Here is a 27,050-nt window from a genome sequence, read left to right on the forward strand (position 1 = left end):
CACCTTATGGGGGCACCTGGGTGGCTCAGTTGGTTAAACATCTGTCTTCGGCTTGGGTCATGATTTCAGGGTCCTGGGATCGAACCCCACATTGGGCTCCCTGTCCCTCTCCTCTCCCTCTGCCCCTTCCCCTGCTTGTTGTCTCTCTCTCTCTCTCAAATATATAAATAAAGTCCTTTAAAAAAAAAAAAAGCCTACACCTCACCAAACACCTTAAGTAGCTTAGATAATCACAGCAAAGAGGAGAGTCCCTCAGTGACCTGAGTTCCATATTCTGAGTTCACTTAATGACACCTGTGTGTTCAGGTGTGCGTTCCCACACATTTTCCCAGTTTCCCATGTTCTTTCCAAACCTTTACCATGCTTCCCAGGATCATCTCCTCATCCCTCCTTTTGTAGATGACCTGGCTCCTGCTTCACATAGTAAATAGAGCCCAGCAGGCATAACCTCATGCTCCTTTACTTAACTAATCTCTAATCCCGACAGAAGAGGTTTCCTTGCAAGGTATCTCTCAAAATCCCTCCTTTGTGTCGCCAGAGTTCCCCAAATTGTGATCTCTGTTCCTGCTTATATTACTTAGTTTCCTTCTCCCACCTCAACCCGAAATGATCTGACCCTGACCCAAGACCTTATGGTCCAGATCAGCATGAATTTCCTGGTTTTTACATCTGGTGTTCTCTATTCAAGCCCCAGCCTCTGTCTCTGCGCCATGTGTTCCCATTGTCACACTCCTCTGCTTAAAACTTCTTGTGGCTTTTCATGTGCTCAGAGCAGGCATTCAAAAACATGGAACCAGTAGTTCTGATATCTTTTTTGAGCTTTCAACCTGTACTTTTTAAAAAATATTTAATGTATTTGTTTGAGAGAGACAGAGCACAAGCTGGGGAAGGGAGAAGCAGACTCCCCACTGCACAAGGAGCCTGACTCGGGACTCGATCCCAGGACCTTAGATCATGACCTGAGCTGAAGATAGACGCTTAACTGGCTGAGCCACCCAGAGGCCTCTCAACCTGTATTTTTTAAGGGATGTTACTATGTGAATCTTAAATGCCTTATAGCTAAAAACAAAGTTATGATTTCCTCTCTCCTCTTGCTAACTTCTTGGTTATGTTCTAGGGTTTCATCATTTTACCATGTGCCCAGGCTACATACCCTTGGGTCAACCTTGACTACTGCTCTTTCTTTTATTTTCCTTTGGCTTCTGAGCTCTGATGAATATCTTCCAAATCTTCCTTTCCTTTCCTACTATAATTTCTTATGACTATTGCCTCTTTCCATTTCTGGTCTCTTGTCTGGATTATTTCAGTAGTACATTCAGGGGTTTAAATTTGGATTTCATGAATAGACCTCAGAGGATCTAAGAATATCATCAAAATTGCTTGCACATTTTTTGTACATGTGCATTTTTCAGCACAGGTCCATTAGACTATTCCATGGGAAAGAAAGTAAGAGAATGAGAGACTAGGACAATTTAAATGAGTCAGTTCCACTGATTTCTGTTCTTTCCATGTCTGCTCTTTGCTATTTAGTTCACCAGCTCAGGGCATTGATCTCTGAGTAGCGAGGCACGTGAAGACATCGAGAAAGAACAAGTGACAGCAGTCAGTTCAGCTTGGCAGTCAGGACAGTCCAGCAGCCACAGGTCAGAGGCTTTCCAGCATCAGAGCCATGTCTTAATGTACTCCAGAAGCTCCAGAGAAAGCTGGGGCATCTGTAGGGAGCTGTCCTCCTAAGGCCTCTGGACCCATTTGTTCAAATGGTTCCAAAGGACTTGGAGGAAAATGAAAGTTTAATTGGCAAAAATCCAGAGCCGGCCAGTGAGGCAGTGTCCCCAGAAAAAAGTTAAAAATATTCCTCCAACTCGACTTTTACCCTCTCATCTTTGTTCTTCAGTCCTCCCTTCACTCTATCTACCAACAGAGTTAGTTTTTATTTATTTATTTTTTTAAAGATTTAATTTATTTATTTGACAGGCAGAGATCACAAGTAGGCAGAGAGGCAGGCAGAGAGAAAGGAGGAAGCAGGCTCCCTGCCGAGCAGAGAGCCTGATGTGGGGCTCGATCCTGGGATCATGACCTGAGCTGAAGGCAGAAGCTTTAACCCACTGAGCCACCCAGGCGCCCATAGTTTTTAAACATATATCTCATTGTGTACGCTCCCTGATTAAAAACCTCGGGGTTTTTCAAGACAAATTAAAAACTACTGGGCATGGTGTCAAGGCCTTCCATAGTTGGGAACCTGTCAGCCTCATCTCCAGACACTCCCCAACCCCCTCCAAGGCTGTAGTCACAACAGGCTACTACTGGCTGTTTTGAAAGGACAGCTTCTATGTCCGTCCCTCTATGCTTTTGTTTGATCATGCCAGTTTCCCTTGTTAGGTACCATTTCCTCTCCCGTGCTCAGTCATGAACCTCCTGCTGTCCTTCAAGGCCTGCACTAAATATTATTTCTTCCCGTGTCCATCCCTCATTTTCTGCCATCACCCTGGCGAAGTCAGTCTCTTTTGGCCAGGTTCCAAAAACACTTCATACATATCTCTGATAATGTCATATTATATTGTAGATAACCTATTTTTATTTCTGTCTTTCCTACTAAACCAGAAATGCCCTGCAGGTAGGGACTGCCTTTTTCATGTTTGTATCCCTAACACCTAGTTTCATGCCTAGTCCAAACAGGAGCTTAATACACTTTTGTTGAATGGAATTACTTACGAAGAGTTTTTATGACTCATTTAAAATTAGAGACCAATGCTTATTTAATAAGTCAGAAGAGGCTATAATAATAGTAGTAATAACAAAGCCCCATTTCCACTGCTTATTCAAGTAACTGCTTCCTTTGTGGAAGTAGATTTTGAAAATCTTCACTTGTCAATGTATATATTTTTTAAAGATTTTATTTATTATTTATTTGACAGACAGAGATCACAAGTAGGCAGAGAGGCAGGCAGGGCCGTGGGGAAGCAGGCTCCCTGCTGAGCAGAGAGCCCGATGCGGGACTCAATCCCAGGACCCTGGGATCATGACCTGAGCCGAAGGCAGAGGCTTTAACCCACTGAGCCACCCAGGCGCCGCGTCGATGTATATTTTTGATGTGCTTGCGATCCTGAAAGAATTCTAGTTCTAATGCAGACTAGAGCTTCTATTCTCTATTTTGGTCATATTGAATAGATTTGGTCATTTCAGAGATCTGTATGAGCTACAGTAAGTTCCATGGATGGATATGCGTTTTATCTCTTTCAGACTTCATGGTGATATTTTGTGAATCATTTATAAGTCCATTTAATTCAAACCACATTAAATTGAGCATTTTCCATATATGAAAACAGAGTTACGGAGTTAAGATTCTAGTACAGACAGTCCCCAACCTATGATGGCTTGACGTAATGAGTTTTTGACTTTATGATGGTGTGAAAGCAATATGCATTCAGTAGAAACCATATTTCAAATTTTGAATTTTGGTCTTCCTGGGCTAGAGATAAGCAGCACAATATTCTCTCACAATTCTGGGCTGCGGCACCCACATCTCCCAGTTGCCTGTGCCATCACAAGGGTTGTCTTCAACTAGCAGTGAGTTGATGATAACTTATGATGATAAGTTAAGGCCGATCTGTGTTATATATTATATAGTTCTGCTAAATTTGCAAAGTCCCAGTCACTATAAGTATGTTTTTTAGGCATTAGTTCATTTATGAAAGTAAACACTTCCATAAATGAAGAGTTTCAAATAATTTTTTAATCTTTTTTTTTTTTTAGGATTTTATTTATTTGTCAGAGGGAGCACAAGCAGGGAGAGTGGCAGACAGAGGCAGAGGGAAAAGCAGGCTCCCCGCTGAGCAAGGCGCCCAATGTGGGGCTCGATCCCAGGACCCTGGGATCATGACCTGAGCCGAAGGCAGATGCTTAACTAACTGAGCCACCCCAGGCTTCCCTCAAATTTTTTTTTTAAATCGTCGTCTCTCCTTCATTTCTTTGAGTTTTGTAGGAAAGGAGTCAACAACAATTTACTTATTCAGCCATTTACTGAGTACATATTATTATATGTTAGACATTATGGTGCATGTTTGCAATTCCGGATTGATGAGCTAGCACCTGCCCTTGAATAGTTCATGACCTACGGAGAAGGTATATAAACAAATAATTGCAACTTAAGCCTTGGAGAAGAGGAAGGAAACTGCTTGAGAAACCATGATGAGATTAAGACTGGATGTATCTGCAGATGAATTTGTGGTTAGAGAATCAATGAGCTGAAGGGAATTCATACCTGGTAGTCTGTTTTTTTTTTTTTTTTTTTAATATGAAGTTGGAATCTAGGTCTTTTCTATGAATTAAACACATAGGGTAGCACTTGAGAAGAACGGTGAAGATCTAGATGATTAATGTAGAGAATGGGAAGTGGACTAATAGAAAACATTAAAGGGTGGTGTGCAGTATTGAGAAGCAGTGAGCATGGAACCGAAAGTGGTTAAAAGGAAATCGTGAGAATATCAGTCAGGACAGTGGTGTAATTTTCTCTGACTGTGCTCTGTGGCCAACATGTAGCTGCAGTAAAGTCATATTGTGTTCAGGACTGCGGGATGAGTAGAAGAGAAGTATAAGAAGGCCAAGAAGTTGAAAGAAAGTATAGCTTAATGGGGAAGGATGTAGCATTATGCGGAAGTGGATAAACTTGGAGAAAGTTAAGAAATTAGAGGAGGAGGATAAGGCCTGGTACTTTGTCGGTCCTCAGCAATTATTCGTTTTCTTCTTTCTGGCTCCCCTTTCCTGTGCCTTGTTTTACCAGCACCATGACCAGCTGCCTCTGCTATGGTTTATATGAACAGTTTCAAGTCATGATGGTAGCAGTTGGCTCGGAGGGTCAGATGAGCAGCCAGGTTCCGAAGTCTTCATCAGAAGTACCCCAGTGGTTTGGATGCTTGCAGTGCCTGATGAGGCTGGCCTTGGCCTCTAGGAGAAGCTCACACCTTACACCTCATCCCACTACTTCTTGTGCTCCAAGAGTGGATCGAGGCCAAAGACATTTCATTGGCCATGGTTCTCAGACCAGGAATTTATTTGGTGATGAGAAAAGTTAAGACCCTAAGCCTTCAAAGGTTTCCACTAAGTTCCCCTTGTCTCTACAAATCTAACCATAAGTGCACATCTCATTACTTTCAAAGATTTAAAAACGAGTCTTTTTTTGACATACAGAAGTAATGACCATACTGGCAACCCAAAGGGTATTCTTTTTTTTTTTTTTTTTTTTTAAGATTTTATGTATTTATTTGGCAGTAATCATAAGTAGGCAGAGAGGCAGGCAGAGTGAGAGAGAGGGAAGCAGGCTCCCTGCTGAGCAGAGAGCTGGATGTGAGGCTCGATCCCAGGACCCTGAGATCACAACCTGAGCTGAAGGCAGAGGCTCAACCCACTGAGCTACCCAAAGGCCCCCCAAAGGGTATTCCTACTCAGAATCTAAAATACCTAGTAGAGTTGGTTGTACCTTGTGATTTCTTTTATGTGAGTTATTAAATGTATTGTCATAATTTTTTTTTATAAAGAAACCGTTTTTAAGGCTTTCATTCCAAATGAGGACAAACTATCATACATGGAAACATACTATATTTCATTTCCAGAAATTTTCTTTTTCACCTGTACTTTTGAGTGTAACACCAAAATCTAATAAATCGTTATTTCACAGAACGCTTTTTTGCTGTAGTACAAGGGAAAAACTCATAAGAAAAGAGTCCTGCATCCTAAGTGTGAAACTGCAGGAAAGGTGAGAATTCCTAGAGTTAGTAAAGTGAAACCACAGGTCATCAGAATCTTAGAAATGGAGTAAATGCTCATGAAGAAATCCTGGGGAGTCTAAATCACCAGTCTTGCTCTTTCCCTATTGTTACGGATACCTTTTAAGGCATTTAGCAATGCTTGCCTAGAAAAGAATTGAATACTGTTCTCTTGAAATTTCATCTTCATCTGGGTGGTGTTGAGAAAAGCCTGTGCCTCCCTTGGCATTAGTCACATGAAGTAGGACATTCAGCTTTATCCACTAAGTTGTAACATCCATCTGGATCTTTCGGATTGCTCTATACCAGCCAACTCAAAACACGTTTGCCCATTCTTCAAGGGCTTGTGTTGACAGGTAGACCTGTAATTTCTATGACTAAGATATGGTTTCCATAGCCTACCGTATCATAATAGATTTGTGTTGGGTTAAATTTGCCTAAAAGCAGATCTCTTTTATTCTTTGACTTTAAAGCAAAAGATAATGAAAAATAAGTAATACTTCCTAATTAGGTATTTAGGTCAAAAAACATTTTCAGAGTTAAAAGTATTTGTTCTAAATGATAGTTCAAATATACTTTTCTAAAGACCTTTAATTGGCAATTTTCACACTCAAATACTGGTACTTGTATAAGAATTTTTTCTGGATTTTTTTCTATTTTGAAAAAGAGTTTTAGGGACACCTGGCTGGCTCAGTCAGTAGAGCGTGCAACCCTTGATCTCCAGGTCATACGTTCAAACTCCATGTTGGGTGTGGAGCCTACTTTAAAAAAAAAAAGAGCTTTAGTTGTTCATTCTTGTTCTGTTCAGGCACTTGGATATTATATGTTAATGACATGACTATAGTTTTCCTAACACGCATATGAAGAAGAAAGAAGATTTTCCTTTCGATGTCTTACTTGGATTTTAGGTAATTGATATAAGTCTGTTTTCTTTTCCTCTTTAGGTTGCAAACATGTTAAAGGCATCCTGTTATACGGGCCCCCAGGTTGTGGTAAGACTCTCTTGGCTCGACAGATTGGCAAGATGTTAAATGCAAGGGAGCCCAAAGTGGTCAACGGCCCAGAAATCCTTAACAAGTATGTGGGAGAATCAGAAGCTAACATCCGCAAACTCTTCGCTGATGCTGAAGAGGAACAAAGGAGGGTAATGTTAATAAAGTATAATTTAGTGAAAGTTTGTTATCGCTTTTATGATGAATGAAACCAAAGCTAAGATGGAAATCTTGTTACCGTGATCCATGTTTTGAAAAACATGCAGGTAGAATTTATTTAGTACTGAACTATATCACGGAACCAGGGATTATGGGGCATTTACATGATGTGAACACATGCCAATACCCACATGGACATAATACCAAGATAAATGATTATATAAGCCAAAGATTTTGCAAAAACAGCACATGAATTTATTTTCAGGTGTCACTTTTATTCCACATTACTTTCAGAGAGTTAAACTCATTTATCCTTTGGCAAAGGGGGAAACTAAATTCATAAAATGACTAGTAGAATTATCTGTATGTAAGGAGCAGCTGCTGAAAGCGAGTTTGCTTACCACTGAGTCTCCTCAGCTGTAGAGTGACAGGTATGAATTGTTAGGTCTCAAAGGAAAGTTTGATGTGGCTCTTAGAAAAAAATTAATTAAAAGTCAAAGCAGGGTTTACTAATTGTTATGGTTAATTTTATGTGTCAGTCTGATTGGGCCTCAGGGTGACCACACATTTGGTTAAACATTATTCTGGGTGTGTTTGTGAGGATATTTCTGGATGAGATTACCATTTGCATTGGTAGACTGAGTAAAACAATTGCCCTCCCTAATATGGGTGGGCCCCATTCAATCAGTGGAAAGCCTGGCTAGAACAAAGGGCTGCTCCTCCTCTGACTAAGGGAATTTCCTACTGCCTGACTGCTTTTATCTGGGCCATCAGTTCTTCCCTGCCTTTATACTTAGACTGAAACTGCCTCCCTTGGAAGCTCAGTCTCCAGCTTGTAGGCCCTACCATTGGCTCTCTTGTGTCTGCAGCTTGCCAAGTGCAGACATGGGACTTGTCAAGCCCCATAATTGGGTTACCCAATTCCTTATAATTCATCTTTCTGTAGATCGATATAGATCTATATTTAGATCTATGTAGATCTCTCTCTCTATGTGTGTATATTTTCAGATGACCAATAGGGATGGATCTATAGATCCATCTTACTGATTAGATTTCTCTAGAAAACCCTCATACACTAATACTAACATATTTATTTCATTGGCAGAAGTTCAAAAACAATGCCGTCAGATTTCTGCTTCTAGCAATGCAGTAGAGTAGGTAACCTAAAAACCTGCCTTCTGTAAATACCTTCAAATGCAGGGTAGAATATAACTAAAATCATTTTAAATGCATAATTTAGTTCTCAAGAAAGAAAAGGAGATCTCCAGAAATGAAAAGAAAACTCTGAAAATTAGAGTGGTAGAGATAAGAGTTGCAGCTTTTTGTTTTGGTAATCTATGAGTTTGGGTTTTAGTACCTGCTAGCTGGCAGAAAATGAGTCCTTGAACTCACTTCAGATGTGGACTAGGAACTGGAACCTTCAAAGGGGTTGTGTCCTCAATGAAAAGAATGGACTAGAAATTGCTCACTAGCACAAAGAAATAACAAAGACATTTAACCATCTGTCTGAGTTCTTCAGTGGGATCTAAAGAATCTTTCATGGGAATTCTGAACTGTGGTTTCTTACCTCATGCTTAGGATTTGAAAACACACACACACACACACACACCCCTCACCACCACCACCACCATCACCACCCCCACCCCCACCCCTGAACTTATGTGGTCTGGGGCCCCCGTGCTGAGAAATTGATTTAAAGATGAATCATGAACTAATAATAGCATGGGGTTGATAGATATTAACAAACCTCTGGGGAGGAGGAGAATGGAGGCTCAGAAAAAAAGATCCTGGTGTGTAAGGTCATCATCCCTTTGGAGATATTAGCCATTTCTGGAGGGAGCTGCTAAACCGCTGTGCAGCCCTTTTGACAGGCCAGTGGGAACAGTGGGCCAGAGGTTAAAAATGAACGGCTCACAAAGAAAGGACACCTGATGAACATGTCTCAGTTTGAGCTGGGACCCTGGAAGGCTGCACAATAGAAGCAGGGGTTAACCCGAAGTAGACATGCTCTCACAGAGGCCAGCTTTGAATTGCATCTCATTTCTCTAAAATTAAATTGAAGGCTCCTAAATCACTGGTGCCTCTTGGCATCCAGCAAAATTGTAGATCCTTCCTGGAGGAAGGTAATATCATGCAAGGCCACAGATTATTAGTTTACAAATGAGATGCCTGGTTATAAATCAAAAGCAGTCAGGTACACAAACACATAGACAACTTGAAGAAAGAGAAACAAAAGGTGATAGAGATTGGGCCTCCAGATACCGGAATTCTCAGATACAGGCTTTTAAAGTAACTTCACTTACCATGTTCCAAGGGAAATAAGATTGAGGATTTTGGTCGGGCAGTGATTTGTTTAAAAAAAAAAAAATCAAATGGAAATTCTGGGAATGAGAAATTCAACAACTGAAATTAACTCAAATAGATGGGTATAAATAGCAGATTAGATGCTGCTGAAGAGAGGATTGGTGCACTGAAAGTTGTTAGACAAAAATAACCAGAGAAAGGATGAAAGCAATGAAAAGTGTCAGAAAATACCAACACAAATGATGGAAACCGGAAATCAGTTGAATGTTTTTTCAAAGAAGTTGAGAGAGAAGAACTGTTAACTTAGAACTTTGTATCCAGTAAATGGATAAATTGTCATGTAATATCCCATGAAGTATTACACAGTAATAAATAAACAGAATATGGTCATACATAGTTGTGAGTCTCACAAATAAATATTGAGCAAAAGAAATCAGACAAGAAAGAATACATTCTGTATGATTCCATTTATATAAGGTTCAACTAAAATATAATATTTAATGATACAGGCCTAGGTGGTAAACTATAAAGAAGAGTGAGAAGTAATTTCCATAAAAAATCAGTTTGGGGTTGCATATAGGAAGTAATGGGGAGGGATACTGAGGAAGAGTTGTGAGGACATTCGCTCACGATGCTGGCGCTGTTCTATTTCTTGTTACGTTATATGGATATTCATTTTGTGACAGTTTCTTGAAACATGCATTCGTATTTTGTGAACTTTGTCTGTATACCATAGTTCACCATGAAAAAGTTTCTAAGAGGTAAACTTAATAATCAGTGCATGAGACAACAAATTAGTCATCAATACAGGTGGTATTTTTTAAGGTTAGAACTAAAGTATGGAACAAAACATATGGGAAGTGGATTAAGTCTAAGATCTTTGTATTATTTGGGAAGAAGATAGTACTGTTAATAACATTAAGCTTTAAGTTAGATGGATATGTGAAAATTGTGTATAACTTCACCCTTTTCCAAAGCGTGAGGAGGAACTGGGAGAGGAATAACAAAAACTCAAATTCTTTAGAAGCCATGACTCAAAGAAAGTGTAAAGATATTGAAAATGTAACTTCAAAAAAAATTTCATTTACATCAACAGTCAAAATGATGAGTACTAGAACTAAGTCTTAACAGGAAAATTAAAGGAGAAAATTATAAACATTTTTGAGTATCTTTTTTTCAAGAGCTACTAAATGATGTGATGTTTATGTGTGGGAATCTGACAATATCATAAAATAACATCTTCCCGTATTAATTTATAAATTTATGCTTTTCCAATCAAGTCTGATGGGAATTTTTTGGAATTTGACAACTTGATTTTTTTTTTTTTTTTTTTTTTGGATACTTGAAGAGCCATGAAAATTTTCAAAAATTATGAAGAACTTATTTCACATTATACTGGAAAGCTGTAGTAATTGAGACAGTTATATATTCTTGCATAAATAGACCAAGGAAACAGAATAGAACACGGGAAGTACTTATTATATGAAAAGTGACAGTACAAATGAAAGGGGAAGGAATATTCCATGAATCTGGATGAGATCATCAGCTTTCTGTTTCAATTAAGGTAAAATACAGTCCTTATCATATCATACAGAACTGCAAAATGGATTTGCAAAAAATAAATGAAACTTACCAGAGGAAACATTTTTAGAAGAAATCTAGGCAAAAAGCTTTAAGAATTGAGGCTAGAGGGGCGCCTGGGTGGCTCAGTGTGTTAAGCCACTGCCTTCGGCTCAGGTCATGATCTCAGGGTCCTGGGATCGAGTCCCACATCGGGCTCTCTGCTCAGCAGGGAGCCTGCTTCCTCCTCTCTCTCTGCCTGCCTCTCTGCCTACTTGTGATCTCTCTCTGTCAAATAAATAAATAAAATCTTAAAAAAAAAAAATACTCTTGTCTTAAAAAAAAAAAAAAAGAATTGAGGCTAGAGAAGAATTTCTTTAAAAAAAAAAAAAGAAGAAGAAAGAAGGGTATTTATTTATTTATTTATTTGTTTATTGCCTCCCAGGTACCCCAAGAAGAATTTCTTTATTAAGATTTGGAAATCAAATCCATAAAAGAAAGAATGTAAATTTGGTTACATTAATATAATATGAAGAAAATTTCCTCTGACAAATTACACTGAATAGAGATGTAACAGACTGGAGAGGATATTTGCAGTGTATATAATCTACAAAGAGCTGGTGTTTTATAAATTGTCTGTAATAACTCCTTTATAAAAAGTATGAAAAAGACAAATACCACAATTTAAAAAATAAAACCAACTAACAGGGACACCCGGGTGGCTCAGTTAGTTGAGTGTCTGGCTCGGTTTTGGCTCAGGTAATGATCTCAGGTCTCTGGCCTCAGCTACATTGGTTCTCGAAGGCATGGGTCCTAGTGGATTGGTACAAGTCCAGTAATTCACAAGTTCAGTAACTCTTCAGACAGTCCCAGAACCAATTCAGTTTTACCGTTCATCCCTAATACTACAATATTTTCTGTTTTCTGTTTCAAAAATCTTATCAACACTCAGTGTACCAAGAAAAATTGTCACCACCATTTACTATGTGGGTTGAAAGAACTCCTTTTTTAAAATTTTAAGTTATTTTACAAATAATTTACAAATATAAGAATAAAAGGGAGTGAAAGACTATTATATATTTAATAAGAACTTAAATATAGCAAACTAAATTTTTATTCCTTATTTTCTTGGTCTTGAAGATAGGGACATAGCTTTCTATATCTATGTAGATATCTATATATCTATCTCCATCCAAATGGTCAGGAGCTTCTGAAGGTAACTAATGGTTCATCAGTTATCATGCATGAACTTCTACATACTGATTCTAAGTTTTGTCTTTTTTTTTAAGATTTTATTTTTTATTTGTCAGAAACAGAGAAAGAGTGCGTGCACAAGCAGGGAGTGCAGCAGGCAGAGCGAGGCAGGCCTCTTGCTCAACAAGGACTCTGTCCCAGAACCCTGGGATCATGATCTGACCTGAAGGCAGATGCTTAACTGACTGAGCCACCAAGATGTCCCTGATTCTAAGTTTTAAATACGCCTCTAATGGAGTCTAGATTGTCATTATTTCTGGTTCTTTTTGTACTTGCATTGTCAAGACATAATACTTGAAGAATTTTTTTTTTAATCATTATTTTCTTGAAGAGAGGATGGCCACCAGATACTCCATAATTGCAAGACATTTTCACTTTTAGATTTGTTTACACCCTTTAGAATGGTCACATTTTTTAATATCTATATCACCTGTTTCTTCTCATCATCTCTCTATAGTACCTGCCTTCAGCATCCTTCTACTTAGAAACCATATCAAGGAAATTTTGATGTGTACATAAAAGAAAAGATGAAAGAATACTGTCATGTGTCCTTTTTTTTTTTTTTAAGATTTTATTTATTTGACAGAGATCACAAGTAGGCAGAGAGGCAGGCAGAGAGAGGGGGGGAATTAGGCTCACTGCTGAGCAGAGAGCCTGATGTGGGGCTTGGTCCCAGGACCCTGGGATCATGACCTGAGCCAAAGGCAGAGGCTTTAACCCACTGAGCCACCCAGGCACCCCTACTGTCATGTGTCCTTAACAGAAAAATGAGATGGTCTAGTTTCTTGTCACAGAATCTTGCACAATGAAGATTTTTGTTAAATAAGTAACTAGATGAAAATGCCTTTTTTTGTCCTTAGAAATATATTATTCACTCATTCTTTATTTTTAACTTGAGAGAGAGAGAGCGTGTGCACAGGGGTGAGGTAGGGGTGGAGGGAGAGGGAGAGAGAAACTCAAGTGGGCTCCCCACTGAGCTCAGAACCCAGCACAAGGCTCACTCTCCCCCTGAGATTACACCTGAGCTGAAATCAACAGTCAGCGCTCAACCAACTGCCACCCAGGCACCCCTCACTCATTCTTGAGCTTGAGAAAACTTATGCAGGATAACATCATCTGAGGGCACGTAGTCTGATATTTTACTTATAATCATCAATTTCTCCATCTTCATTAGAGTCTCAAGTGCTGCTATATCACTCCGCATTAGTCTTTGGATTAGATATAACAAGTGTGAATTATTTTGCTCTATTGGTTTTCTTTTCTTTGCCATTATGGTCAGAGCGGGGAAATCTGAATTCTCTACTGTGTTCAGTTAAAGCTAAGACCAGGGAACACAAAGATGGTGGATGGTGTCTCCAGACTTCTTTTATACCTTCTTGAAAGATGTTTGTAATTTTTTGGACAACACAGTTAGAAAACTGAAGAGTGATGTCATAGCAGTCGTGATTTCACTATTGCATTATCCCTCTGAGCAATTCCGTCATTCTTTCATTTTCCTTATCATCTTAATCTTTTTAGGTTAATTAAGAATCACTGATGAGTAATAATGATGTCATTTCTAGAATGTTAGAAGAGCATAATATATCTTAGATTTATGAAAAGTTTCAGTGGACTCATATGGTGCTTGCAAGATAGAATGAGTTTTATTCTATTTATTCTATTTTTTAAAATATATTTTCCATTTTCTTCTGTGGAAGACTTCTAATTTAAAAAGTCATGAAATATTAATATTTACAAATAGTTAGAATTGTTCAACCAAAAAACTGAAAACTGAAAAACTGAAAACAAAACTGAAATTGTGTCTAAGGGACCCTGATGGCATATTGAGGTTTAAACTCTAGGTGCAGGTGTGTCAAAATGTCCCTTCTTTAAAGAAACATTTTTAAAAAATCTGTTGTGATAGTTTCCACATGGCCACATAGGTGTTTTTGGTACTGGTTTTAAACTTGCGGACAGTTTAAATAAGACACGGTTAATGGTACAACTGAGTTGACAAAGAATTTCTAGGTAGATGTTAATCAAGCCAGCCTTTTCAGTTACAGCTTTTCTCAATTCTTACAACCAGGAATGGCTTGGTATTCTCAGCTAATGACCCCATGGAGGGTAGATGTGTGTTACATAATAGAGGAAAGCATCACCTCTGTGATTCTGGACAGTCCAGGCTGAGAGATGAACACTGGCATATAGGTCAAACTAGTTAAATATAGAACAGCCGTTATCCTAGGCAGTTGCCAGGGGCTCGACAGCATCAGCTCTGTTTCTGTGGGGGAAGACGTTGCAGAGGGTAGGAACAGAGCTAGAGGCCAGTGAATTAAAGAGGATTGCATTGTGGAAATTTAAACTCTTGGGTAAAGGTTTATTGATGAGTCAGCTATATTAATCTGTGAACATTAATCTTAACATCTTCCCTACATGACTTCTAATTTATTGCAAGAACTTGCCTTTATTTAAGTAACGCACCTGTAAAAATCAGTGTGGTTGTACTGACTAGGTTGGGGGAAGGCACCTGATGACAGGTCACAAGATTGGCAAGGTTCCGAAAAGGTCAGAATGGTACTGAATTATGTTTAAGACAGAATGTTCCTGTGGGCCTACGGTGTTCCTATTGTCTTTGGCTTCCCACCCACACAGACGATTTTTAAGGTCAGACTGAGAAGGAAGTAATAATTCCAGTGGCAACATAAGGCACATTGAATGGCAAAATTCATACATTTTAGCAGCTTTTTGTTTCATGCTAAATTGGCAGACAGCCTTGAGTAAAAGCATCTTATGAAATAATGTAGACTCTCAGGTGTCTGCATCGGGTAAGCATCTGCCTTCCGCTCAGGTCATGATCTTGAGCTTTTGGGATCAAGCCCCACATCCTGCTCCCTGCTGGGCAGGAGTCTACACAGCACCTAATAAATAATATGAGTTACTTGTAGCTGGTTGGATGTTGGATGATTCTGATTTCTTTACACTTTTTAGTATTTTTCTCCATTTTTATCATGATCATGTATTTTGCAAATAGAAACAAAACTAACAATTTTAAACAGTTTTCAAAGAATAGTTAATGTTCAGGAGAATAAAGATGCAGCGAGTTCCCAATTTTTTAATTAAGATAAATTTAAAATATAGAAATAAATCCACATAATGTTAACAGCATTTATCTTTAGGTATTATATAGTATATATCATAGGTAGGATATGACAAAACTTATTTTTAACTTACTTCCATTTGTTTTACAACTTTTGCTCAGTTAACATCTAATGCTTTTACAATGAAGTAAAAAAGCCCCAACTCTTGGGGGGGAAAAAAAAAGATTCTATCCTTACCAGAGGTTTAATGAATACCAGCCATATCTAATCCTGAATTTCATTATGCTCATCACTTATATTATCCATATAAGTTATATTCATTTTCACCTGTTTTGTTAATCCCTGATATTTTGTTTGTTTGTTTAAAAACAAAAAAAAGAAAAGAGGGCGCCTGGGTGGCTCCTGGATTAAGCCGCTGCCTTCGGCTCAGGTCATGATCTCGGGGTCCTGGGATCAAGGTCCGCATCAGGCTCTCTGCTCAGCAGGGAGCCTGCTTCCCTCTCTCTCTGCCTGCCTCTTTGTCTACTGTGATATCTCTCTGTCAAATAAATAAATAAAATCTTTAAAAAAAATAAAAGAAAAGAGAATTTATGGAGTATACTTCCTTTTTTGGTTCCTATAAGAGACTTAAGTACTTGAATATAAATTGTTAGAGGGTCCATGTTAACCTAATGAATTATCAGCATTTGAAAGTATTTGCATCTATTAGAAGTTTATAATATATACACTATTTTCTTGGAACGATGCCTCTGTCTTCAGTAAAGTCAAACAAATCACTATGCAAAAGAAATAGCACCCCCTTGACTGCTCTTTCTATAAACTATGTCTCTGTTCTCACTTTACTGTTAGGAAGAAGTCCTTTGTTTTCATGTGATATAACCAAATGTGAATCATGGTCACCTCCTTCTGTCATCTGCCCACTTCCCAGTTGACTTCCAGATAGAGTCACTGCTTAGTTATATAATATGACAAACGTTAAGCCTGCTGCAGCCGGGACAGTGTTCTCACCAAAACTCAAGGAAAATGGGGAGGGAGTTGCCAGTCACTGACTTAAGATAGGCCCCTGATACTTATGAGTTCTCCTTTCCAATAGTGAGAAAAGAAATGCGTGTCAATGAACAGGTTGTTATTTGATGGACTTTTCACATTCATTAGTATATAATGTGTATTTTTGTTTAATGACTATTAAATGTGAGGTTCTGGAATGGCTTTTCAGTTTGTAGAATTCTGAGAAGGCACTTCCAGTACCTCCAGCAGGGTAGAAGCCATGAGTATAACTGCTGTATTTATTAGTCAAAATGGAGCAAAAGCCATCTGTGACGGCTTTCTTTGACTAGTTTGTTTAGTGATATATTCAAATTATGACCTTCACTCTAATTCCTTCCCTCACTAGCTTGGTGCAAACAGTGGTTTGCACATCATCATCTTTGATGAAATTGATGCCATCTGCAAGCAGAGAGGAAGCATGGCCGGCAGCACAGGAGTTCACGACACTGTCGTCAACCAGTTGCTGTCCAAAATTGATGGGGTAGAGCAGCTGAACAACATCTTAGTCATTGGTATGTTTGCTTTAAAAAAAAAAAAAAATGATTTCAAAAACATTAGACACAAAGGTTCTGAATTAAGGTCTGTGTAGGTGATGGTTAATACTGTGTTGCCCGTGTTTCCAAATTAGAATCAGGTATACTGAAGTATCTTAAGTGCCTATTTTAATGTATGGCCTTAATAGGACAAATAAAAGATGGGGGTCAGTGACTCATAGGTAGATGCTCATAGCTCACAGATGAAAAAGGCAGCACAGAATAATGCAGTGGTTTTCACACTGCGCCCTATAGGCCTCCAGGGGCCCTCAGAGGTACCTCATAGTCTGTGAGTGAGCTTCAGATCATGTCTCCCAATTATAACTTCTTTTAACTGTTCCCTGTACAGAGGTTCTCCCAAGATGACTTTAAAAAAACAAGACAAAACTTCTGATATTTATGGAGATTGAAAACCTTTGGCCTACCGAAAAGGAGAGGGCAAATCATGTTCACGTTGTCCCTCCTCACTTTGACAGGTTACTTAGCCTCTCTAAACCTCTGAACTCCCTGAACCTTGAAGTTTTCATTACATTTACATTCCATTGGCAGGATAGTGAAATACTAAAGCGGAGTCTTCAGGTATTTCCATTAGAACAGATCAAGAACAAATATTTTTATTTGAGAATAATTGGTTTTCCACTTGACCTTTATAAAATATCTTAGCTTGTTTGAGAAATTATTCTTACATATACTGAAGGGACATTTTATCTTACTTTTGAACTTTTGTTGTTTTTTTTTTGAAATCTGTGCTCAGGAATGACCAACAGACCAGACCTGATAGATGAGGCTCTCCTTCGACCTGGAAGACTGGAAGTTAAAATGGAGATAGGTAGGCAGAGTGCTGTGGCCTAATGTTGGTTAGAAAAGTTGTGTATCGCGAGGAGCACAATGTTTACCTGCTTAAGTACCTATAAGAAAAACATTAGGGTTATAATAACTTCTATTTTATTTTCAATTTTACCAGGCTTACCAGATGAGAAAGGTCGACTACAGATCCTTCACATCCACACTGCAAGGATGAGAGGGCATCAGCTACTCTCTGCCGACGTAGACATTAAAGAACTGGCTGTGGAGACCAAGAATTTCAGCGGTGCTGAACTGGAGGGGCTGGTGCGGGCCGCACAGTCCACCGCTATGAACCGACACATCAAGGTCAGGAACGTCCGCTAGCACGTTCGGGATCTGCAGCTCTCTCAGTGCTGTGTCAGTGTCAGTCTTTTCTCTTGCCTTTCAAACCTGCCAAGGGCTGTGGTAGTGCTGGCTTTGGCAGAGAAGAGACATGGTAAAAGGAATAGGAATTGTCCGCTGCCCAAGTTCGGAGTGGCAGGAAGTAGAGGTTGGTGGCCTCTGCCCCAGGGTAACACGAACACTTCTGCCTTGGGTTGCCGCCATCTGATACAAATATGTGACGATGAAGAGTTGGAAGAGTTTGATTTTTAATCTTTGTGCTGTGTTGAGTTGTAACACGTCATACGAAGTTGGGTTTTTCTGCAATGCTTGAGTTGTGGGGGCTGCTTCTGTTCAGCCCATACACTGAAATACCTGTTTTCTGAGTATTAAACTGGAGACACAAAGATGATGAACCATGACCTCTCCCCTTGAGGAATTGCGAGTCAGGTGGATAGACATGTTTCTAAATGAGTACAATAATGTTATTGATGCCATGGTAGGCCAGGATACTTCTATGTTGAAAAAGTGCTTTTGAGTCTTTACTAACACTTCTCTTCAGGGATAGATGGATGACTCCCAAATGTATGTCTTCATCTCTTGAAAGCTGCTTTCTCCCACTTTCAGATTTACACAAAGGACCTCTACATCGATGTTCTATCAGGTTTCAAATTTAATACTCCAAAACCAAATTCACTCTTTTTTTTTTTTTTACTGCTTTCCTTCCTGTTCCTTTTTTCCTGTTTATCCCAATTTCCCAGGCATAAAACTTCAGGAATATCTTTAATTCCTGCCACTCTCCTGTGTCCTACATCAAGTCGCTTGTCAAATTTTGTCGCTTCTATCTTGGCAGTATCCTCCAGTTTGTACCCACCTTCTGTTTGATTAGCTTTCCTGTTTCATACTGTTCTACCCTACAGAACCTTTCAGTATATGTGCTGCCGAAGCGAGCACCCTACAGAACCTTTTAGAACAAAGTACAGACTTCTTAGCCTGATCCTTAAGGTTCCCAGTTATTCTCCATACTTTAGCCAAACTGAAATCCTCATTGGTCTTCAGACATTAATTTATTTTTTCACCTCTCTGCTTTAGTGGGAGTCTTTACCCTTTTTGTTTACTTCTCTTTAATACCTAGTTCAGATGCCACCACTTTGATCAAACCTTTTCTGATTGTGTCCTTTAAGACGGATGTCTTGTCTTCCTTCTTGAAATAGTAATGTATCACTTAAGGTACTTGCGGTTCACTTTGGTTCACAGTAGCTTTATCCAGCACCTTCCCTATGCCAGACTCTGGGCTGGCAGTGAATGCTACTACACCTGGAAGAGGTAAACCGCCTACCCTGTGCAGCCTGTGGTTTCCTCAGTAACAGCAAGGACAGGAGATGTAAGGAAGTGAAAGGGTATTAGATGTGGTCAGCTCGTGGTGTGAGAGTGTGCTCTGCAGACACATTTCTGGGTGAACGCATCTCTCGGAGGGGTAGGACATTTAGGTAGAAGGCAAAGGAACAGAGGCACAAAATAGCATGGTGCTTTAGGGTAATTCAGTATCCCTTCAGCATAAAAGGTAGGGGAGGGGAGGTAGAAGGAGACATTGTGGGGAATAAGTCTAGGAGACTAAAGCAGGGAATGGAGCACAAAGAGCCTTTTGTATTGTGCTAAGAAGTATGGACTTTTTTCCTGTGAGTAGTGCTAAGCCATTGAAGAGTTTTAAGAAAAGCAGCGACATAGTGTTAAAACATAAGCTCACTCTGGCAGCTGTGTCGAGTGGAGTATTGATGGGAGTGGAGTTGGGTTGGGAACACCTTGTCACTGGTTCTAACCCAAAGACTGTGACCCATGAGCCATATCCAGCTTACCACCAACTTTTATAAATAAAGTTTTTGGGGAACACACCCATTTAGTGTACGTTGTCAGTGGCTGCTTTCATGCTACAGTGGTAGAGTTTGAGTATTTGCAACAAGGATTGCATGGCCCCCCAAGCCTAAAATATTTACTGTCTCATTCTTTACAGAAAAAGTTCGCCAATCCCTGTTCTAGACTTTAAGTCCATATCTTATTCGTGTCTGAGTATCCCACAGTGCCCCAAATAGGTCTAAATACCGAGAACATAGCAGGTGTTTGGTAAGTGTTTCTAAAATTAGGAAACTGATGTATATATTCTGAACCAAGCTCTACCCATGAGTCACAATTTCCCTACATAATAGAAGTGACTTTGTTCTAGCTCAGGACTGCCAGAGGTCAGGATAGTGTGGAAATCCAGTGTTGGGTCCTTTATAGAATGGGGCCATCCATCATCTATTCATTCTTCCATCCTTTCTTCTTGCCATAAGAAATATCTTAAAAGTGATGGGGACTCAAGAAGAATTGTGTAAATGATATGAGGAGTGTTCCCCACCATACTGATCTTTCATCTTAGGCCACTTCAGTGCATCTTGGTGTAATCCACAGTGACTGGTGTATTATCAAAGCTTTCATAACCAATGGCCACTGGATTTTTCTCTTAGTCACTTGTCATTTTTGCCACAATATTCCTATCTCAAAATGTCATTCTAAACCATTCTCTCACTAAGAAACATGCCTTTCTTCAAGTATATATTGGATTTATCTACACACAAAGCACTGAGTAGTGGTGGAAAGATCACAGGTTTTATAGTCAGAAGGTGTGGCTACGGATTATACTTCTTTCACTTTTACATTTCTTTCTAACCTTTTTAAAGATTTTAAAAATTTATTTCTTAGAGAGCACGTGCCGGGGGATCAGGGGGAGAAGCAGGCCCCTTGCAAGCGGGTTCGATCCCAGAACCCTGGGTTCATGACCTGAGCTGAAGGTAGATGCTTAGCCAACTGAGCCACCCAGCACCCCTGACTTTTTTATTTTTGTCAAGGGGAAATAACTACTTACCTCATCAGGTTTTTGTGAAAATCAAATACTATATATGAAAGTGCCTTACAAACCATATGAAAGTTAATTATTTCCATTTTTGTTATTATTGACTAATTTGAGAACCATATATATCCTTTCCAATGCCTGAGTTTCTGAATTTGTTGACTGTTCAGTTACAATTTTTTCCATTGTAAATATTAGTAACGACCGTACAGAATATATATCCTTAAGATTTGCAAGTAAAGGGGTGCCTGGGTGGCTCAGTGGGTTAAAGCCTCTGCCTTCAGCTCAGGTCATGGTCCCGGGATCCTGAGATCAAGCCCCACATCCGGCTCTCTGCTCAGCAGAGAGCCTGCTTCCCCCCCTCTCTTTGCCTGCCTCTCTGCCTGCTTGTGATCTCTGTCAAATAAATAAATAAAATCTTTAAAAAAAAAAAAAAGATTTGCAAGTAAAAAGTAGTGCAAATAGTTGATATGCTTGCCTTCACTTTTCTCATATGGTTACTTTTAAACTTAAGGTAATGTATATTGACTTGTGATCAATATCTTTTATACCAAAGAGCTTTTGATTTTTTTTCAGTATCAATAGAATATCTAATACAAGGGCACTTCAGGCTGTTCAGGCACTTCAGGAAAGAGAAGGATTTAAAGAACACTAACCTTAGCTCCCAAGAAGAAATAATGTGAACATTTATCTTCTTTTCTATGTTTTTAAAAATCTCTGTTGTCAAACATCTTGAAACACTCTTTTCCCAACAAGACTCCTCAGCTGATCAAAAGACATACAGTTGTAATGCTTCCATTGTTGGAGATGTTCATAGCTTCACTAGTAGTGATTGATGAGTAAGTATTTAATTTGAAGCTTATGCCCTGAAATTGTTATACAATTTTAAAACATCCACAGCATTTACTTGTTTGTTCTACTTTCCTGTCTTTGTATTATAAAAAGCCATGATCGGTTTTATTTTGCATCCTTTTCAAAAGATTTAGGCTTGAATAAAGTCAGGTACACTCAAGTCTTCCCTGTTAAACTGTTTGGGTTTTTTTTTTCCCCAAGTTTTCTGAAACATGGAGAAAATCCAGTCATAAACACCTGATGTTCATGTCATTTGTACTTGAACCCATGTTTGTGGGCAACTGAAATTCATGTGACATTTGGTTGGTTTTTCTTGAAAGGAATTTCTGCTTCAGGTAGAAAAGATTCATAACCCAAATTTCTTGTGCTCTAATGGGTTGTAAGGAGGTAAATTGAGGACATGTACTCACACACAGCACACAACACTCTACTTGAATCAAAGCCCTGATTTATACTTGCAGAATTTCAATAAAATTATTTCTTGTTTTCTGTAGAATTTTGATTGATTAAGGTCATTCTACCCTTAATTAAGAGGAATGATAAGAACTTTGAAAGGTCAGATTTAAAAGGTTATGAAATTTAAGGGTGACCACTTGATATTTGCTAGTGTTGAAATACAAGTTTATTAGTCTTTGCAGGTATAAGCTGAAAGATGTTGCCTCTTCTATATTGATTAGCCGTTATAAATAAAATTCAGGAAAAAATCACAGTAATTCAGACAAAAGAGAAAAGGTTTTCTGAATGAGTAAAAATTCAGAATTGTAGAATATTTTAAAATTAGATTTTACTAATTTTGATAAAATAGTAAAAGTTAGCTAAGAGAAGTCCCTAGAAAACTTAATGAATGGGCAGGAATAATTTATAATTATAATATTGGTTATTTACAGTTGGGTAACTTCTAAAATTCCTGGCATGCTTAAAAACTTGCTCTAAAATAACTCTCCCCTAGCCATCTTAATTCACTTTTAATTAATCAGGTGAGTCCTTTCTTAATAATAAAAAGACAAGTTTCACACAGCTTCAGTCCTGAAATCTATCATATTTTTGGGCAAATGTCAAAAGTTTAAGATTTTCCCCTCATATGGCTATATGTTTCATCATTTGAGTTCACTTTCACCAGCAGAGGAAATCAAAACACGAAACGTTATAGTAGAAACTCAGGGCTCTATACGGAAGGGGACATTGGGAATGAGGCTGGAGACTGGAGGCTTCATTGGGGTTTTAACAAGATTCTATCAGAGCTCCTTTTTCACTTTGACCTGAGAGTTGACACATTGTAGAATCCTTTTTAAGATGTGTCGGAAAGTTTTAATCAGAGTTAAAACCTTTATATAAGATTACCTTGGAAGGAAGTCTTAATATCTACCCTTAGTTAAATTATCCTACCCTTAATTTAAGAAAACTTTGAGGCTTGTATAAGGATAAAATAGATAATGAGTATGATGAATGTATATGATAATGTATATGAACATACTTTATAAACTGTAAATCACTGGAGTACTTGGGTGGCTCAGTCAGTTAAGCATCTGCCTTTAGCCCAGGTCATGATCCCAGGGTCCTGGGATTGAGCCCCACATTGGGCTCCCTGCTCAGCGGGCAGCCTGCTTCTCCCTCTCCCTCTGTCTCTCCACCAACCCCCACCTAGCTTGTGCTTGCTCTCTCTTGTGCTCAAATAAGATAAATAAAGTATTTTAAATAAAAATAAACTATAAAGCACTGTAGAGATTTATATATTATGAACTGAGCACTGTAATTTTTTTCATAGAGGTGCATGTTTCCTGTAACACTGTTTCCTTTCTTTAACTTAGAAATGTCAAATAAATGTGGTTAATATTTTTTTTAAAAGATTTTATTTATTTATTTGACAGAGATCATAAGTAGGCAGAAAGGCAGGTAGAGAGAGAGCGAGGATGCAGGCTCCATGCCGAGCAGAGAGCCCGATGTGGGGCTCGATCCCAGGACCCTGGGATCATGACCTGAGCCAAAGGCAGAGGCTTTAACCCACTGAGCCACCCAGGCGCCCCTGTTAATATTTTTTTTTTTTAAGATTTTTTATTTATCTATTTGACAGACAGAGATCACAAGTAGGCAGAGAAAGAGGAGGAAGCAGGCTCCCCGCCAAGCAGAGAGCCCGATGCGGGGCTCAATCCCAGGACCCCGGGACCATGACCTGAGCCAAAGCCAGAGGCTTTAACCCACTGAGCCACCCAGGCACCCCGTGGTTAATATCTTTTTAAGGTTTTATTTATTTGTGAGAGCACGAGTAGGGGAAGGAGCAGAAAGGGAGGCAGAGAGAGAAAGAATCTCTCAAGGAGAACCCACACCAAGCGTGGAGCCTGACATGGGGCTCGATCCCGGGATCCCAAGTTCATGACCCAAGCCGAAACCGACAGTTAGATGCTCAACAGACTGAGCCACCCAAGTGCCTCAAATATGGTTAATACTTGTCAAATGCCTAACAAGTGTCAATGAAAACCCTATTAATAATTTAAATGCTAATTGTTTTCTGTATTTAAGTAGGATCTTTTATTATATCTATTCAAATATTATTTGTTATTTTTTTAAAAATATAGAAGTCATGTATGAGTACATTTTCTTTGTAGAAGATTCAAGGATGCCAAATGAGGGAAAAGTGAGAAAGGCTTTCTCCAATACCCTTTCTCTTCCTGTCTGCAGAGGTAGCCAGCGTTTGAGTTATATCTGTATAGTCTGTTTTCCTTACATTTGCATTCATATATTTATATGCTTTAAAAAATTAATGGGGGGCAACTGGGTGGCTCAGTGGGTTAAAGCCTCTGCCTTCAACTCGGGTCATGATCCCAGGGTCCTGGGATCGAGCCCCACATCGGGCTCTCTGCTCGGTGGGGAACCTGCTTCCCCCTCTGTCTCTGCCTGCCTCTCTGCCTGCTTGTGCTCTCTCTCTCTCTCTCTGTGTCAAATGAATAAATAAAATTTTTTTTTAAATGGAATTATACTACAGTTGTGTTTTTCACTTGACAATGTATCTTGATTAGCTTTCCATATCAGCATATTTAAGTCTTCATTAGACAGATGTGGGGTTTTTTTCCACTCATCCTGACCAGCACTCATTGAATCTTTTAAACTGCAAAGACACAACTTTTTTTAGCTGCAGAAAACGTTTTTCCTTCTGTCTTACTGTTTTTTTCTCTATCAGCCTCTCTCTTCTCTCCTTCTGAGACTCCTCTCGGGTCAGTGTTAAATTTCTAGATAGATCTTCCATGCTTCTTAACCTCTCTCTTTCACTCTGTCATTTCATGGGATTTGGGGCAGGGAGGGAGATAAATAAATACGTTCTGTTTGCCATCTTGATCCAGTTTCCTGACATAGTTCCTTTTATCCCATGAGGCTGATTTTTTACAAAATGTCTGTCATTTCATTTGTCTCAACAATCTGTTCCTAAAGGAACATGAGTCATATTTTATAGAAATCCATGAAAGGTTGGTATTGCTTAATATACTTTTGTTTTACAGTCAGATTTTTTGGGGAAGATACCTTCTTTAAAAAACGCAGTGCCGTTTAAAAATTAGACTCACTTGCCTTGTGCTATTGGGAGTGAGCCCAGTCACATTAAAAAGCGTGTTGGTATCTCAGTCACTCATCAGGTTCAGGCAGCTCCAAGTGCTGATAAAGGCCTTGATGCTTCTCCAGATGTCTAAGTGTTAGCTCCAGGTGCAGTAAGCAGAATATTTGGAGCTGGCATATGGTTTCTCAACCACAAGGTATGACTACAAATCAAGTTGTAGGACCTTGGTCTTCTAGAATAAGGGTTCACAAACCTACTTAAGCATCAGAATCACCTGTGGCACTTTATGAAAATATAAATGTATGGACCCTCTGTTGCACCTGTTAGATCAAAATCCTGAAGGGAGTGGGTCTGGGCTTCTGTATATCTTTAAAGGCTCTGGAGATGATGCTGGTATGCAGCCAAGGATGAGAACCACTGTTCTTAGAGACCCTCAGTATATATTTTCTCCTCCTTTGCCTTATTTGTCGGGGGGAAGAGGGAAGCTATCCAGCATTCTTTGGTCAAATGTGTCATAATTTACTTAACTGGTGCCCTCCTGCTAGACATTTAATTTGCTTCTAATCTTCTGTTATTATAAATCACTCTAATAGATATCCTGATATATATAACTTTGCATACATTTGTGGATATATTCATGGGATAAATTCCTAGAAGCGGATTTGTTCAGGCAAAGGTTATGTACGTTTGTGAATTTGAGAGAGATTTTTTTTTTTTTTTTTGCCTGTGAAGAGACACCTTTTAAGTCTTCAGGCATTACACTCTTAGACCGAAAATATTCTTACGTCTTGGAAGTCCTTACATTTTTGTTTCCATTTCTAATTAGGCTAGTACTAAGGTGGAAGTGGACATGGAGAAAGCAGAGAGCCTGCAGGTGACAAGAGGAGACTTCCTTGCTTCTTTGGAGAATGATATCAAACCAGTGAGTATGGACACTGAGTGATGGACAAGCCAAAAAATAATCATTATTCAAGAGAAAAGGAAACGCCATTTTGCACAATATTCTGTAAGGTTATATCATACATACTTTTTAACAACCAGAAATCTCAATATTGGAAGTGTCCTACATGAGAACCATTTGCACATCAATGCTGGTGACTGGGTAATTAATCGGTTCTTAATTGAAATTATTTCTCATGATTGGGACAGCGCCGTCTCGTAGCACTGGGTCTTGTCAAACTTAACTTTTGCCATTCAATTGGATGTCAAATGAGATCTCATTTTGGTCTTGATTTGTACCTCACTGATTACTTATGAATTTAAGCATCTTTCCGTGTGTTTATTGGCCATACGAATGTCTTCTGTGAAATGCTGTTTGTGTCTTTTGCCCATGTTTCTGCCGTATTGCTTATTCTTTACTTTTATTTGGTCTGCATAAGTTCCTTATGTAGTCTTAACAATAATTATTTGTTGCGAGTATCTCCTTTAAAGACAAAAATCAATTTGTTTTAGCCCTGTCTACTTTATGATTGTTGTCTTTTAAATATAAAATAATTACTTTCAAAAGTTACTGAACAATGGAAATGACTTAATCTTTTGCTGCTGTCATTTGCAATAGCGAAAATTTTAGAGCCCAGCCTGACTGATTTATCCCAAGATTTTTTTTAATGAAAATATTTTGGCTACCAGGAAGGGGAAAAACTAAGATAACTTACTTAAGTAATTAATAACTTACTTTTATTTATTGCACGGATCTGGGGGATAAAACAGAAAATAAAATGACAGGATAAGTAGGGAAGACTCCTACATATGGTTGGGCTGGGGGGGGTCACTGTTTCCTGGTTCAGGTATCTTGCTGCTGCTCTTGTGAGGCTTGGACTATGTACTTGTACTTGGATTGTCTACCTATTTCCTACAGTAGCCATTCAACCAGTACTTCCTAGGCTCCTCCTTTATAACTTTATATAGGGCC

At 38.9% G+C, this 27,050-nt stretch overlaps 1 protein-coding gene across 2 annotated transcripts in view; it reads left to right on the top strand.

The window, feature by feature from the left end:
- NSF (N-ethylmaleimide sensitive factor, vesicle fusing ATPase) overlaps positions 1-27,050 on the top strand; it is a 148,783-nt gene that overhangs the window by 72,864 nt on the left and 48,869 nt on the right. For both annotated transcript variants that reach the window (XM_059378751.1, XM_059378750.1), the window contains exons 9-13: positions 6,707-6,906; positions 16,502-16,667; positions 17,443-17,517; positions 17,653-17,840; positions 25,965-26,060. In XM_059378751.1, the coding sequence (XP_059234734.1) occupies positions 6,707-6,906; positions 16,502-16,667; positions 17,443-17,517; positions 17,653-17,840; positions 25,965-26,060 (725 nt within the window). The remainder of the gene's footprint in view (positions 1-6,706; positions 6,907-16,501; positions 16,668-17,442; positions 17,518-17,652; positions 17,841-25,964; positions 26,061-27,050) is intronic.

Source organism: Mustela nigripes, chromosome 16, assembly GCF_022355385.1.
Source record: "Mustela nigripes isolate SB6536 chromosome 16, MUSNIG.SB6536, whole genome shotgun sequence".
Classification (NCBI taxonomy): Eukaryota; Metazoa; Chordata; class Mammalia; order Carnivora; family Mustelidae; genus Mustela; species Mustela nigripes.